The sequence below is a fragment of the Hippopotamus amphibius genome, chromosome 9 (genome assembly GCF_030028045.1).
Source record: "Hippopotamus amphibius kiboko isolate mHipAmp2 chromosome 9, mHipAmp2.hap2, whole genome shotgun sequence".
Classification (NCBI taxonomy): domain Eukaryota; kingdom Metazoa; phylum Chordata; class Mammalia; order Artiodactyla; family Hippopotamidae; genus Hippopotamus; species Hippopotamus amphibius.
Window position 1 is genome coordinate 86102176 of NC_080194.1, and position 17637 is coordinate 86119812.

Here is a 17637-nt window from a genome sequence, read left to right on the forward strand (position 1 = left end):
CTTGAGGACACAGGAGGGGGAAGCAGAAGCTGGAATGAAATAAGAGAGTAGCATTGACATATATACACTACCTAATGTAAAATATATGGCTAGTGGGAAGCTGCTGCATAGAACAGGGAGATCAATTAAATGCTTGGTGATGACCTAGAGGGGGAGATAGGAAGGGTGGGTAGGAGGCTCAAGAGGGAGGGGATGTGGAGATATATGTATTCATATAGCTGATTCACTTTGTTGTACAGTAGAAATTAACACAATATTGTAAAGCAATTATAATCCAATAAAGATCTGAAAAAAAAGCATTTCCTCTAATATCAGGAACAAGACAATGATGCTTACCTCATAATTTTATTCAACATAGTATTGACAGTCCTAGCCATAGCAATCAGACAAGAAAAATAAAGTCATCCACATTGGAAAGGAAGAAGAAAAACTGTTGCTGTCTGCAGATGACATAATACTATATACAGAAAATGTAAAAATGCCATCAAAAAGCTTCCAGATCTCATCAATGAAATTGGTAAAGTGGCAGGATACAAAGTTACTACACGTAAGTTTCTGTTGTGGTTCTATACACTAACAACAAACTGTTAGAAAGAGAAATGAAGAGAACAATCCCATTCAAAATTGCATCTATAAGAATAAAATATCTAGGAATAAATCTAACTAAGGAGGTGAAACATCTGTACTCTGAAAACTATAAGTCACTAAGAAAAGAAATTGAAGATGACACAAACAAATGGATGGATATATTGTGCTCATGGATTGGAAGAATTAATATTGTTAAAATGAGCATACTATCCAAAGCAATCTACAAATTCAATGAAATCCCTATTAAAATACCAATGGAATTTTTCACAGAACTAGAACAAATAATTCTAAAATATACATGGAAACACATAAGACCCCAAATAGACAAAACAATCTTAAGAAAGAAGAACAGAGCTGGAGGAATCATGTGCCCTGATTTCAAACTATACTATAAAACAACAGTTATCAAAACACTATGGTATAAAAACAGATACATAGATAAATGGAGCAGAGTAGAGATCTCAGAGATGAACCCACAATTCTTTGGACATCTAATCTATGACAAAGGAGACAACAATATGCAATAGGGAAAGGACAGCCTCTTCAATAAATGTAGGGAAAACTGGACAGTTACATGCAAAAGAATCAAATTGGACTTCTTTGTTACACCACAAACAAAAATAAACTCAAAATGGATTAAAAAGTTAAATGTAGGACCTGAAACCATAAAAGTTCTAGAGAAAACATAGGCATACACTCTTTGACATTGGTTAGGAATATATTTTTGGATATGTCATCTTAAACAGGCAAAACAAAAGCAAAAATATACAAATGAAACTATATCAAACTAAAAAGCTTTGCACAACAAAGGAAACTATCAACAAAATGAAAAGGCCACCTCCTGGATATAATAAGTTATTTGCAAACAATGTATCTGACAAGGAGTTAATATCAAAAATATACAAAGAACTCATACAACTCTACATTAAAACAGCAAACAACCTTATTAAAAAATGGGCAGAGGACTTGAATAGACATTTTTCTAAAGAAGACATGCAGATAGCCAACAGGTACATTAAAAGGTGCTCAACAAGAATAATCATCAGGGAAATGCAAATCAAAACCACAAGGTATTGCCTCTCTCTTGTTGAATGGCTATTAAAAAGACAACAAGTAACAAGTGTTGGCAAGGATATGGAAAAAAAGTAGCATTCCTACACCTTTAGGAGCAATGTATATTGGTGCAGCCACTATGGAAAACACTATGGAGATTCTTCAAAAAATTAAAAATAGAACTATTATACAATCCAGTAACTCCACTCCTAGGTGATTTACCCAAAGAAAATGAAAACATAAATTCAAAACAATCTATGCACCTCTATGTTCACTGCAGCATATTTACAATACCAAGACAAAGAAACAACCTAAGATTGTTTCCATCAATCAATAGATGAATGGATTAAGATACATACACACATACACACACACATATAATATATATATACATATATACACAATGGAATATTAGCTATAAAAAAGAAGGAAATTTTACCATTTGCAACTACGTGGATGTATACGTGGACTTGGAGTTTTCATTATGCTAAGTGAAATAAGTCAGACAGAGAAAGACAAATACTGTATGATTTCACTTGTATGTGATATCTAAAAAACAAAACAAATGAACAAAAGTAAAAGAGAAACACAGTCATAAATATAGAGAACAAAATGGTAGTTGCCAGAGGTGAGAGAGTGGGGCACGGGGAGAGAGAAATAGGTGATGGAGATTAGGAGGTATAAACTTCCAATTATAAGATAAATGAGCCACAGCTATGACATTTACAGTGTGGGAAATACAGTAAATAATTATGTGATATATTTGTGAGGTGGCAGATGCTAATGTGATGTATCATGGTGATAGTTTGAAATGTACAGATATATCTAAGAACTATGCTGTGCACCAGAAACGAACATAGTGTTATAGGTGAATTATACTTCAGAAAAACACAAACTCATAGAAAAAGAGATCAGATTACTGGTTACCAGAGACAAATTGTTGGGGGACAGGTAATGGGATGAAGGTATTCAAAAGATAGAATCTTTCACTTTCAAGATAAATATATACCAAGAATATAATGTATAACTTGACAAATATAATTAATACCACTGTATGTCACATATGAAACTTGTTAGGAAAAAAATCTTAAGAGTTCCCATCACAAGTAAAAAGCATGTTTTTCTTCTATTTCTGTAATTTTGTATACGAGGTAATGGATGTTCACTAAACTTATTGTGGTAATAATTTCATGATGTATGTAAGTCAAATAATTATGCTGTACACCTTAAACTTACCCAGTGCTACATGCTAATCATATCTCAATAAAACTGAAAGGGAAAAAAATTAAAATAAAATAAAATGAAACAAAATGACGTGATCTAAAAAAATGCACACCAGCAATGATTTAAAATAAATAATTAAGGCATATTAAAGACAAAACATATTTAACAATTATTTATTGACCTACAGTTTGCCCAGCACCATTTCGGAACTATAAGTTCCTCTATCATCACAGTTAGGTGAGCCCATATAATGCATCTGCATAGCCTTGTGTGGGATTTTATCCACTAACTAAGCAGTATGTCCTTTCACTCCTGGAAAAGTCCATGTCCTCTGCAGAACTCAGTTTTTTCAAGTACAAAATGGGGGTGTGCTCTAGATCACTCCGTTAAAGAGCTCTCCAACTCTAATCTATATGTGTTTGATTTTTAAGGGATGGCCAAGTTTTTCATATTCCATCTAGCTTAGTCTCCTCTTTGCATATTGGATGATCTACACAGGGCTGCCTGATATACTGCTGCCTATCCTAGTGCAACTTCCTAGTAATTTACCCTTTCATTCTGTTAAATTCAAAGGGCACTTTTATAATAATTAATATAGTGACATTCATGTAGCATCTTTGGCTTTAAAGTTCATGCATATTCCAAACCCAATACTTCTACAGGATAAGTAGATATGGCAACATTATCTTCAACACATAAATGAGAAAACTAAAACCAGAGAAATGGAGGGAATGATCCTTCCTGACGCCTGGTCAGTACGTGTCCTTCATAGGATTCTCTGCTACAGGGACACAACAAGCAAATAAGCAAACTTCCTGAATAGCCATAGCTCATGCTGTGCTGTTAACAAAGCCCGCTGAAACTTATTTCCACACGAGTTAATTGCCCCTGGAGGGTCAAGCAGAAGTGATGTCAGCCCCTCGCCCCCACCTTATGGGGACTAGAGGAGGGATGAGCCTACTTGCTAGAAAGGCAGACTCCAGAGGTCAAAGCCTAGGGAGATTGCTGCCAATGTTTTCAAAAAGGCTAAAAAGAGGAGGGGTGAGCCTGGAAAAGTGTACCAAAAGAGCACAGTGCCAACACCAAGCAGGGGATGTCAGAGGAGGAGACCAGGGAACCTGCTGAGCTCAAAAAGGAGTCTCCATAAGAAAAGGCAAAGAGCAAGAAGAAACTGAGGCAAGCACCTCACCGTGGCCTCAGGGCAGACTCACATCCAGGTAGTGGCCATCAGCAGAGAACACTCAGGGAGGAAGACAGAGGTGTACTACTGGAACTTCCTCTAGACATATATTTAATAAAAGTATGTTAGAGACATTGGGAACAGGGAAGACAGCCGAGATCTCCTCCTAGCATTATGCTTTACAAATAAGTGGTCGCGGAGGGATGGACCTTATACTCTGCTTACCAAAGGCCAAATTACCTCTCAGTTTTCTGACCCAGGTGAGCTTCAGGGTTTATTTCAAGCCTACTTTAGTTCACACAGGGTTTAAATGGCCAGATAAAGCTAGTAAAGCTAGTATACGGGTACTCATGTCCTTTTCCCCAAGACCACTTGTGGAAACTGCTTCTTTTCCCATTACACAGATGAATATACTACATGCTGATAATATAACGTGGTACTTACTAAATTGTATACACCATGTAACTAGAGCAGTTTTAGGTTGTTAAGGGGTAAACCAGGGGTATTCTTCTCTGTTTCCAGGTGAAAAATGATTATTATTGTGCAGAGAGAGCAATAAATTATTGAAAAAAAAGAATGAGGACTGAGATCCCAAGGCAACAGGGAGACAACAGAAAAATTTATAGTACAGAAGAGAATTGGGGCTAGGAGAAAAATTGATTTTCTGTACTAAGAACAAAATTTTGTGTCAGTTCTTATTGATGTGTAAGAGATTGCTATTTCTTTTTAGGTAAGAATCGGCACCAACTTCTCCTCTCTCTCTCTCTCTTCATTTCTTACAAATGAGAAACCAAGACTAGGCATATTAAGAAATCTGTTCAAAATAATATGGTTAGTAATTGGTGACAGTCTCAGCATTGGAATTCTTATGATTTGGAGACGTAGATTATAAGATGTAACTGATTATTATCATAGGTTAAGTGTCTAGATAATATAGATAATATATCTATATATATAGACATATATATAGATAATATATCCAGACAAGACAGACATAGAGGAATGCATGTACCCAATAAAATGTAAAAATCTTTCTGTACAAGGTATAATTCACGGTGTAGAAGAGCTAGATGTCAGCCACAGCTGCAACCTTCGTCCTTTTGCCTACTAGGAGTCCAGAGGGGAACCAAATTTCATTCCACACTTTCTGAAGCCTTCTGATTCTGGGTGGCCCCTAAATTCTCAAGAAGGTAACACATCATTTTGGATATTTGCCTTCAGTTGGTAAACACACTAGTAGAGCTAATATCGATGGGGAAAAGGTGACGCTAAGAAGGATACACCTTCCATGACCCCTCAGTGTCTGGAAGAGCTCTAAAACTCCCTTAGCCACTTTCCTGATGTCTTCCTTTCACTGTGGCTGATGCCGTCACCAGTAGTCCTGGGAGAAAAGGCTCTTTGTGATACTGCTTCAAATTTGGAGGACTCAAGTCTACTATTGGACAACTCATTGGAAGTTACAGGTTCACGTCAGACCTGAGGCACAAATGCAATGCCTGAATTTTCCTAATACAGAACCATGACACATAGTTGATTGAAAATTAAAGCTAATGTTATTGAGTGTTACTGTGAATTATGTGAATTTATTTAATCCTTACAACAGCCCCATAAAGTAGACACTACGATTCTCTTCATTTCTAGAAATAGGCAGAGAAAGGTAAAATGGCTTTTCCAAAATTACCAATGAATATAAGTGGAAGAGCTAGGATTTTGAAACCAGGTCTGACTTCAGAGGCTATGCTCTTAAGATACAATATATGGTGCTTTACTGAATGGACAGGTGTACAGACAGATGCTTGATGGGTGGATGAACGGATGGATGGATGGATGTATGGATGGATGGATGGATGGAAAGAAGGACCGCATTTATCCAGAAGCAGAGAGAAGAGATGACAACAGGTGCCCTGAGGCTGAGATTTTTTATTGCTTCACTAACCTTAATGCTTTTAAATGGCTTGTGTATTTTTGAAATAGAATTTATTAAAATAAATATTTCTAGTACAATTTCAAATATTCTGAATATTTTATGTTTGGAGTTTAGTCCAGATAGTGCATTTTTTAAAATATACACAGATTTTTACTTGCCAAACTTCCATTGAGAAATATAATTCCAACTCTCAATAAATGAATAATCTGTAACCTAAATCTGTGGAATTAGGATCAGATGTCAAACTGAAGGAACACAACTTAAGAGCCATTTCTTCATAGATTGGTTTAGGTTTTATATGATCGTTCTTTTTTATGACATGAAAATCTCTGTGTAGGATCTTTCCTTCACTCCCCTGAACTATATCCACATAATCTGTCACTTAGGTTTTAACCTTGGAGAGAATAGCTGCTCTCTGGAACCAAGCAGAACCTCAGAATCAGGAGTTGTGGAGAGTATGGGGAGAAAGAATATTTTAGAACAAGAGCTACAGCATTATCTCTCTTTCTGAGATCCTTGTCTGCTACATTTGTGAGTGACATAGAATATATATTCCGTGTCTACAGAATTGAAAAAGCACTGATTTTTCCCTTCTGCTACTTCTTTTGGTAGATGTGAACAGCAAGGAAATGCAAAGTGGAAACCAAACTTCAGTTTCTCACTTCATTTTAGTGGGCCTGCACCACCCACAACAGCTGGGGGTACCACTCTTCCTAGCCTTCCTTGTCATCTATGCCCTCACTGTCTCTGGGAATGGGCTCATCATCCTCACTGTCTTGGTGGACACTCAGCTCCACCGCCCCATGTACTGGTTCCTGTGCCATCTCTCCATCTTGGACATGACCATTTCCTCTGCCATTGTGCCCAAGATGCTAGCTGGCTTTCTTTTGGATAGTAGGATTATCTCCTTTGGGGGCTGTGTAATCCAACTTTTTTCTTTCCATTTCCTGGGCTGCACTGAATGCTTCCTTTACACACTTATGGCTTATGATTGTTTCCTGGCCATTTGTAAGCCTTTACATTATGCCACCATCATGACCCGTATTGCCTGTAACTACCCAGCCATCGGCACCTGGTTGGGAGGTGCCCTCCACTCACTTTTCCAAACAAGCTTCATATTCCGGCTGCCTTTCTGTGGCCCAAACCGGGTAGACAACTTCTTCTGCGACATTCCTGCCATGCTGCATCTAGCCTGTGCTGACACCACCATCAACGAGCTGGTCACCTTTGTGGACATTGGATTCCTGGCCCTCACCTGCTTTGTGCTTATCCTCACTTCCTATGGCTACATACTGGCTGCCATCCTGAGAATCAGGTCTGTCGATGGTCGCCACAACGCCTACTCTACCTGTGCTGCCCACCTCACTGTTGTCATTGTCTACTATGTGCCCTGCACCTTCATTTACCTTCGTCCTGGCTCACAGGAGCCTCTGGATGGAGTGGTAACTGTCTTCTACACTGTGATCACTCCCTTGCTTAACCCTATCATCTACACACTCCGCAACAAAGAAATGAAGGCAGCAATATGGAGGCTGGGAGGTCGCAAGGATGTGCAGCCTCACTGACTCCATGCATCACAGACATGCAGGAAATACTAAAATTTAGGGCACCAGATGGGACACCAGATAACTGGGAAGATTTAGGATGGAAAGAGAAAGAAGGAGTCTTGCAGAGAGTAGAAGACTCCTAGGTATGGAGGTGGGAACCTTGGAAAGTTCCACATTGTAACCTAATTCCAAACATGATTTTCCATGTTTCTTCCTTCAGTAGCAATGGAAATCAACCAAAACAACAGGGATGGCACTTTGCAGAAAAGATCTAAGACAAGTAAAATATCCACATAAAAACTCTTTTCTCTGGCATCCATCTGCATATATATTATTGCTTCTACAAGGGTGAGTCAAAAATTATCTCTACTCTGGCTATAGTAAAACTGTAAATTTTATAGCCAGAGTGCAGATAATTTTTGAGTCACCCTTGTGTTTCCTGAGTTGATACTCATATAGCTTTTGCAAGTTACAAATAATCTTCATGCAAATCATGTGACTTGACCTTGACAACAATTATGTGAAGTAGGTATTATTATTCCCATGTAACTGTGGGAAGTTCAAGGAAATAGGTGGCTTTCCCATACTCCTTACTCTCTGCCTTTTACTTTGATAAAAAATGGTAGATGAACTTGAACTTGAGAGGGCAATTTCACCACAGGTGAGGGAGCCATTACTTGCCCACTGCATCATGACCTGAGTAATTTTGACCTTCTGAGCTTGCACAGGACTCCACTTTGGTAAAATTGAGGTGACTATATCAAGGATAAGGTTTCTTACTCCATACAGACTAGATCTTCCTGCTGCTTTCATGGATATTAATTAAACAGATCATACGAGGTGGTAGAAGAATATGAATCATATTCTGGCATTTTTTTCACAATTGAGTGAGGAGAAGAATGGAATGGGGTATGTACCTGGTTGCAAGAAGATGACTTGAAGCCTGTTTTATTGGTCTTTTCTTTGATAATGTTGTCAGGGTCTAAGTAGGGACCCCTCACTCCCAGGTTATGGGAGACAGGGTGCTAGAGATACTTGTGTTGACATTTCAAATGTACATAGGTGAATATAGCCCAAGAAGTATCATTATATTCTCCAAAATCAATTTCAGTTGTTTAAAAGCTGGCATAATGAAGAACTGATTTCTATGGACCCAAAACCTTCTGAGCCAAAATGTGTCTGGTCAGTGACTTTTCTTGCTGTCTGCTGTAACAGCAGAGATGCAAGGTTGAACATCAAAATATGCACGAATGAGCAATCCAATTCAAAACAACAAAAATGTATTCAGTATAACTCTAAAACTATAACATTGTTGTATATTCTAAATGAGTTTATCATTTTATGAGAAGAAAATACATTTATATATGAGCATATAAATAAAATCTATGAATAGAAAATGAGTAAGAAAATTGGTTTATAATTCAGTGTACAGTAAGTATTGTAGTAGTTCAGGAAAAGGAGTTAGAGAAAGATCATTAGACTTGGGATTTGTAAAGCTGGCATCTTGGAAAGTATAGGATAATCTATGGTTTGAAGGTCTTATAAAATCTAATCACTCAGGAAAAAGGAGTTTTTCATGTTATAGGAACAGTATAAACCCTAAGGATAATCCTAGGAGAAATCTCTAGAGAAGTCTAATTAACTATCTCAGGCAGAGCAGCCCTGGTGCCAGGAACAGGCAGTTACGAACTCTATCTGGCAAAGATAAACAACCGCAGTGCCATGGGCATCTCCGCATCCCATGGCACAAACGGAAGCAGAACTCAATTAATAAGCCTCCTGGGCCAGAACAGAGACCTGGAAGTTGAATTAAAGCAAACATGGGGACTTCTTTTCTCATCAACGCCAATGACACATCATGCACAAAAAAGAAGGGTTACATAAAAACTTATTTGTTGTTTAACTTTTAATAGAGAAATATAAAATATATCTCATTTAAAGTTAAGAAACCAACTCCATAAAGACAGCAAGCAACAAATTTTACTTTACCTTCTATCCACAGTTAAAACAGCGGGAAAGCTGATAAGTGAATTTAAGTCTATCTGAGTTCAGAACTTCAACCCGCCACTAGCAAGAACTATGTAGAATAATATTTTTTACACAACTTCAACTCTTAAGAGGATATTTTGTTTTCAAGTTTGTTTTGAGGTTCTCTAGCCTTAAAAATGAGAAAAAAAAATAAAGCAGAAGAGAAAAAGTAGTTAGTAGTTGGAATATTCCCCTAGTGTTGAAAATAGTAATTAAGAACGTAGCACTATTTAGAACTTAAGTAGTAGGTTGTCTTCTTTCTACCCTGTAGATTCATACATTAAAATTCAAATAGCTCTCTGGCTTCATATTTTAAAACTTAAATAATTGATCCAACTGGATTTTATATTACAGAAAAAAAACAAATTGGAAAAGTATGTTAACTATTTTTTCCCAAATGGCTAGCCAAATGCCACATTACATTTATTAAATATTTGGCTTACACACACACACATATACATGCTTAATATGCTGCCTTTTAAATATACTAAATTATTTTATGTACTTGATCTTACTTCAGAATATCCGTTGGTGTTCACAGAAGAGCAAGCCCACTCTTAGAGTAGAAAGATGTCATAGAGGAGATAAGCTTGATCTTAACCTTCAAAGTGGTTTCACTTCCTCTTTCTCAAAGTGCCATCCAGGAGACAGCAGCATGGGCACCACGTGGAAGCTATGAGGAAGGCAGAATCTCAGGCCCTACTCAGACCTGTCGATTTAGGATTTGTGTTTGAAGAGTCTCAGGGGACTCATATGCACTTTAAAGTCTGAGAAACTTTGGAGATAGTATCCAATAAAGATGAACATCAATTTCTACAAGGTCGAGTAGAGCAAAGTAGGGAGAACTGGTGAAAATTATGGTAAATTTAGGAGAGAGTGGGAAAATGCACTTGAATAGAGAAATGTACTCGAATAGAGAAATGTCATAGGAAAAAAGACTAACTGGATAACAATCAATCAAAATTTAGATACTGTTGAATTATAAACTGAGACTTTTATGTTGCACAGTAAAGAAGCATTTGACGTTGGGTAATTAGCATTTCTAGGAGGGACGAGTGAGACAAACTATTGCAAAATATTTGCAAACAGAATACAACACTACATTAAAGAAAATAATAAACCACAGTCAAGTGGAATGTATTGCAGGAATACAATGTTGTTTTAATGTTAGTTAATCCATTAATATCATATGCCATTATTAATAAATGTAGGGGAAAAGTTCACATGGATATATTTACAGACATTTAACAAGTCTGTGACAAAATTCAACTTCTGTTCTGATCAAAATATTCAAGAAAATACGACATGAGGAAAGTGAGAAATACTTAACATGATAATATATAATAATATTTTATATATGTGTACATACATATATAATGAGACACAGGCAGTTTTTCTTATTTAATTGGAAAACACTCGAGGCATTTCCAATAAAAACAGGAGCAAAGCAAGGTTGCACATTCTCTCTGCTAATATTTAACATTAATTAGATAAAGTAACTATACTCCAATTAAGGAAAAAATCAAGTAATAAAAATAACATTATATTAGAAGAGTTAGCAGGGCTTCCTAGGTGGCTCAGTGATTAAGAATCCGCCTGCCAATGCAGGGAACATGGGTTCGATCCCTGCTCCAGGAAGATCCCACATGCCACGGAGCAGCTAAGCTTGTGCGCCACAGCTAGTAAGCCTGCGCTTTAGAGCCGGTGAGCCACAACTATTGAGCCCATGTGCTGCAACTACTGGAGCCCACATGCCTAAAGCCTGTGCTCCACAACAAGAGAAGCCACGGCAATGAGGAGCCCATGCACCACAACAAAGAGTAGCCCCCACTCACCACAACTAAAAGAAAGCCCGTGCACAGCAAAAAAGACCCAACACAGCCAATAAAATAAATAAATAAATAAATTTATAAATAAATAAATTTATAAATAAATTTATAAAAAAAAAAGAAGAGTTAACTAGTACAATTAGGCAAGAGAAATACATTAGGGGAATATCAGGGGAATAAGAATGGGTAAAGAATAACTAGAACTATCTCCATACACAAATAATAGAGAGTATACCTGGAAAATCCCAGAGAATCCAAAATAAAACTAACTCAAAGAAACCCCTAATAAAGAGGGGTTTAATATACAGAAATCAAAGCCTTCATATACACAAGCAATAAAAGTTAGAACATATATTGGTAGAGAAAATTCTACTTACAAAGGCAATAAAGAAGATTCAATATGTAAAAATAAGTTTAATACAAGCAAAACCCTTATGAGGAAAATTTTAATACCTTCCTGAAAAAGACAAAAGTACACATGAACAAATGTAGACATCCTCTGTTTCTGGATAATGTGAGTTAGCGTTATAGAAATGACAGTTCTCCCTAAATTAATTTATAAATCTGACACAATCCCAATAAAAATAACAAGTCATTTATGGAGTCTGACAAGTTCATACAGAAACACAAACATGTAACAATGTACAATAAAACACTCAAAAAGTAAACTAGGGGAGGGACCAAACCTACCAGGCATTAAAACTTATGCTAAAAACTTTATACTTAAAACAGCGTAATACTGATTCCTGAATAGACCAATAGATATGTAGACTAGAATAGGAAGTCAAGAAATAGTTCCCAGTACTAGTGGAAGTTTATTATATAATAATTATGGCATCTTAATCTCTGTGGTAAAGATGGACTTCTGAACAAATGGTGTTGGGATAACTGGGTAGCCATTTGGGGCGGGGAGGAAAGATAAAATTAGGCCCATAGCTCACCCACCACAGAAAAGAATAAACTGCAAACAGATTCAGAATCTAAGCGTAAAACATGAAACCTTACAAGCAGTAGAAGAAAACATTGGTGAATTACTCTTTAACCATGGTGTAGGGGAATACTTTTGACTCAAAATCCAAAAGCAATCAAAGAAAATAACTGAACATGTAAGTGACTAAATTTAGGTAATGAGATGCAGGTTTCTCACCGTTGGAGAAAGAAATGACAGACAGCAGAAGTGCACTGGATTAGAATTTGGAAGTATCATTATAAATGAATGGCTTTTACATTTTCTGATGATAAATAGATACAGAAATAAATATAGATGCCTGTATTTGGATGAGTTAGTATTCATACATATATTTCCTATTTGTTGAAAGTGCCTAGGAGTAAAGATACGCCATTAGCAATGAGTGTACTTGGAAATGAGATTCTGGTTTCCAAATACAATTCTCCAATAAAAGGGCTCCGTAGAGAAGTCATGGAGTCTAGGTCTGGGGAAAGGAAAATGCAAGAGAAGCCTGGAACATCTTGTTGTACCAGGAAATAAGGACACGTATGAAAAAGATGAAACACGTCAATAAGGTATAGATGACAAACTGAATGAGTTCCAAATGGCCAAAATAGTAAATTTGAATAACAAAATAAATAATTATTACACTGCATTATATTTAATCACAGAATAAAATATATATCCATGAATCTCTACTGATATAAATAATTGAATAAATAAATAAATGGAAGAAGAAAGAGTTCTTCCATACAGAAAAATTCCAATTAATGATATAGAGGACAGAGGGATTTTTTTTTTAATCACCATTAGACAAACAACAAAGTAATAATGTTTCCAGGCCATACATGGATGATTCTAAAATCAGTGAGTGAAAGTTTGAGAAACAGAATATAAGCATAGTCTCCAAGTAGTCTCCCCCAAGATATTTAACGTAGCAAATAAGACATATTGACATCATGTATACCCTGAAATGATGTATCTGGAAAAGGATACCACATCAGTTCTGTGGTATTATGCCAAAAATGCATAATCTCAATCTAGTCGGGTGAAAACATCATACATACCCAGATGGAGATACTTTCTATAAAATAATTGTACTCATCGAAAGGGTAAAAGTCATGAGCTACAGGGAAAGAGTGAGGGACTGTCACAGATTAGAGAAGACTAAGGTCCTGTGCTGGGTCCTGCGAAAGAAAAAGGATATTGAGGAAACACTGGTGAAATTTCACTGTGGTCTGTAGTTGGGTTTACAATATGGTACTAATGCTAATTTCCTGATTTTTATAATTTTACAATGGTTCATAAATTGTCAACTTTAGTGCAAGTTGGCTCAAAATATGTGTGAACTCTTTTTTTAAATTTTTTTAATAAATTTAACCTTTCAAAACAAAAAGGTTTTAAAAATTAGAAGGCATTTAAATATTTTATTATACTCATCCTTGAGCAAGCAATATCTTTCCATTTATTTAAGTTACGTTTTGTATCACTTGGCAGACTTTCCTTCTTTTGATTTACTTCTTCCTTTTTTAATAGCTCATTTTTGTACACCATAAAATTCACCTGTTTAAATATGCAATTCAAGAACTGTTAGCAAATTTACAAATGTGTACAATTATTGCCACAATCCAATTTTAGAAAATTTCTTTCACTTCAGAAAGATCCCTCATGACAATTTGTAGTCATTCCCTGGTCTCTCCCCAGTCCCAGGCATCCACTGATCTTTATTTATAGACTTGTCTTAACAGAACATTTCATAAAAATGGACGCATACAATATGTGACCTTTTGTGTCTGGCTTCTTGCGCTTAGCGTCATGTTTTTGGGTTCTATCCATTTTATAACCTGCATTAGCATTTTGTTCCTTTGTATTCCTGAGTGATATTTCATTGCATGGATATATTTTTTTTAATCTATTCACCAGTCGATGAACAACAAACATGATTGTTTCCAAGCTTTAGCTATTATGATTAATTCTGTATAAACATTTATGTTTACATACACATAAGTTTTCATTTCTCTTGTGTAGATTGCTATGAATGGAAATTCTGGATCATATGGTAAATTCATGTTTAATTTTTTAAGAAACTTCCAAATTGTTTTCCAAAGTGGACTTTATCATTTTACAACCTGACTAGCAATGTGTAGAGGTTTCCATTTCTCCACAACCAATAACACTTATTATTTGTCTTTTTTAAAAATCATATCCATTTCAGTGAGTGTGAAGAGGACAAATCTAAATTTAATTGGTTGAAATACCAGGGATACATATACACAACTTATGCAAAGAACATTATAATACATCCATCTACCCAACACTGGAATGGGTTCTTTTGTAAAATCGGGATTACTCCATTGCTGAATTTGTCCAAGCAGAACCTATGTAATTTTTCATCAGGACCTTCATAGGAAATAACATTGTACTAAATAAGCTAATGAATATGAAGAAATTTAAGGTCATATGCTATGTGTGCTACTCTATCCTAAGTAAAATAATAACTGTCACAAATAATAATATCCCCATTTTAAATTTGATGAATGGAGGAACCAAGAAATTAAGCTCCATGATTGCTCTCTTTCAACTAATGAGTGGTTGACCAGGGATTTAAACTTAAGTTTACAAGCATCCAAATAAACTTGGCTCCTTGCTATTTCTACTGCTTTATCCCAAAAACATTAATCAGAAACTAGATAAGGCATAAGATATTTTCTCTATGTTCCTCTTCAGAAGACATGACATATGCACATGGAACACTAAAATAGTCCAATGCAGTACATGCTTAGGTATTATTAATAGTTATCATCAATACTATATATTTATGAATGAATACACTGGTGTGAGATAAAATATTTATAAAGGGATTCTAGAGGAATTAATGCTCAAACTTAGCCATAGAGAGTAGATTAGTGAAGGTAGAGATGAAAAGAATTCCATTCATGTTCCTAGACGGAATGCTGTGATGAGATCAGGGAGAGACTATGGCAAATTGAGATAAGGCAAACAGCATCCCTAGTTAAGAGGAGTTTCTTCAGGTGACTGCAGGAGACAAAGATTTTGTGATAATAATGGAAACAATCTGCAGATAATTTTGAATATTGAACAGAGAGTCAATTTATGCCTTCAGTAGAGAGGAACAGTAAAAGGGGGAGATAAATTAAATATGTTGTTTTGAGAAGACTGACAAAGAAGTGGAATATAGAAACATTTGATATATTACAGAAGTGAGTGGGAGTTGGGACATAAAACATCTTTGTGTAAATTTAGATATAAAATATGCAGAGGTAAGGTTAGCTAAAATCTATAGGAATTGAAGATACAACAGAAATAAGCAGTTTAAAGAAAATTTTCATATAATACAACATCTAATTAGGTTTAAGAGTTAACAGATTGAAAGAATTGAAGAAAATTTAAGTTTCATTTTAGGCTCAACCACAAAGGGATAGGAAAACATTTCCCTAAAGGCTGAAATAAAGGTTTACAGGAAGAGCATGAAATGTGCTGAACAATTTGTCCTGGTAATTATTCAATCAATTCTCTAAGGCTTCATTGTTATACACTTGAGAGTTGAAATTCTAAAGAACTCCCTCTGGATGAAGAATGGATGGGACTGCTGTGTTCCTGGCTGATGTAACAGAACCCAAATGCTGGGCAAGTCTCCCAGAAGATGAGATACAACTCCTGGATGACACAAGGCAATAAGAACCTGGTCATCCACATCTGCAGTATGGTAGAATAAATTAGGAGAGCAGAGGCATCACAGCTCCGGACTATTTGCAAAAAACATATGCTCCATGAGAGTAAGATTTATAATCCATATTTATATTGCCATTATTTAGGAAGTGCATTTTTCCAAATAATCCTTACAGTTCTTTATGTGCTTCAAAAAGATTGTGGATTCCATATCAAAAGACTCATTTTGAAAGGACAGCAAGAAAACACTAGAAAAGGCCAAAAGAGTGAACTGAACTTGTATACCCTTCTTTCATTTATGAGGTGAGATCAGGATGACATGGACAAATGGCTAATGACATTTCAGGAAAGGCGAATGGCTGTTTATTATGTCTGTTGATGTCAGTTCCCTCCTGTGTGAGAAGATGGTCATGGCGACAGAAGACCCCAACCAGACTGTGGTGGACTACTTCTTCCTAGAGAGTCTGATGTACACAGCTGAACATCCTAGCCTGTTCTTTCTCCTCTTCCTCCTCATCTATAGCATCACTGTGATTGGGAATCTCCTCATTCTTATAACTGTGGGCTCTGACCCTCACCTCTGCTCCCCTATGTACCACTTCCTGGGGCACCTCTCCTTCCTAGATGCCTGTCTGTCTACAGTGACAGTGCCCAAGGTCATGGCAGGCCTCCTGACTCTGGATGGGCAGGTGATCTCCTTTGAGGGTTGTGCTGTGCAGCTCTACTGCTTCCACTTCCTGGCCAGCACTGAATGCTTCCTGTACACAGTCATGGCCTATGATCGCTACCTAGCCATCTGTCAACCCCTGCACTACCCAGTGGCCATGAACAGGCGGATATGTGCAGGGCTGGCTGGGATCACTTGGACCATAGGTGCTGTGCACTCTGCACTCCATACCTGCCTCACCTTCCGCCTATTCTACTGTGGGCCTCATCACATTGCCTACTTCTTCTGTGACATCCCCCCTGTGCTGAAGCTGGCCTGTGCAGACACCACCATGAATGAGCTTGTCATGCTCGCTAACATTGGCATTGTGGCTGCAGGTTGCCTGATCCTCATCGTCGTCTCCTACGTCTTTATCGTGGCGGCGGTGTTGCGCATCCGCACAGTCCAGGGCAGGAAGCGGGCCTTCTCCACTTGCACCTCCCACCTCACAGTGGTCCTCCTGTACTACGTGCCTCCGGTCTGCATCTACCTGCAGCCTCATTCCCGTGGGGCAGGCGTCGGGGCCCCTGCCGTCTTCTACATCATAATCACTCCCATGCTCAACCCTTTCATTTACACTCTGCGGAACAAGGAGGTGAAGCGGGCTCTGCGAAGACTTCTGGGCCTAGGCTCCCAACAGCCTCCAGCAGGCAGCCCACCCACGTAACCTGCACTGCAGTTCTTTTTAATTTGCCAGCCAAGTAAGCATCTATTCCCATATCAAAATGGGAAGGGAACGTAATTCAAGTGGAAATCAGAAAACTGAGTTTCAGCTCCTCCAAGAACTTTCTTCCCCTCCCTTCGACCAAGTGACCAGTTTCAGTGTCTGTCACAAACTTTTTTTTTTTTTTTTTTTTATTATTATTTTTTTTTTGGGGGGTACACCAGGTTCAATCAACTGTTTTTATACACATAT

At 37.1% G+C, this 17637-nt stretch overlaps 2 protein-coding genes across 2 annotated transcripts; both read left to right on the forward strand.

Annotated features, from left to right (window-relative positions):
• Window positions 1–6568: 6568 nt before the first annotated feature.
• Window positions 6569–7537, forward strand: LOC130829437 (olfactory receptor 10G6). Its single transcript, XM_057695966.1, has one exon. The coding sequence runs from the start codon at window positions 6602–6604 to the stop codon at window positions 7535–7537; it is 936 nt and encodes a 311-aa protein (XP_057551949.1). The 5' UTR covers window positions 6569–6601.
• Window positions 7538–16413: 8876 nt separating this feature from the next.
• LOC130860956 (olfactory receptor 10S1-like) lies at window positions 16414–17388 on the forward strand. The gene has a single exon (XM_057749479.1). It carries the CDS (start codon window positions 16420–16422, stop codon window positions 17386–17388), a length of 969 nt encoding a protein of 322 aa, XP_057605462.1. The 5' UTR covers window positions 16414–16419.
• The last annotated feature ends 249 nt before the right edge of the window (window positions 17389–17637 follow it).

Excerpts from the sequence above, each read along its gene's own strand:
- LOC130829437 (XM_057695966.1), top strand. The coding sequence starts at position 6,602 with ATGCAAAGTGGAAACCAAACTTCAGTTTCTCACTTCATTTTAGTGGGC.
- LOC130860956 (XM_057749479.1), top strand. The coding sequence starts at position 16,420 with ATGGTCATGGCGACAGAAGACCCCAACCAGACTGTGGTGGACTACTTC.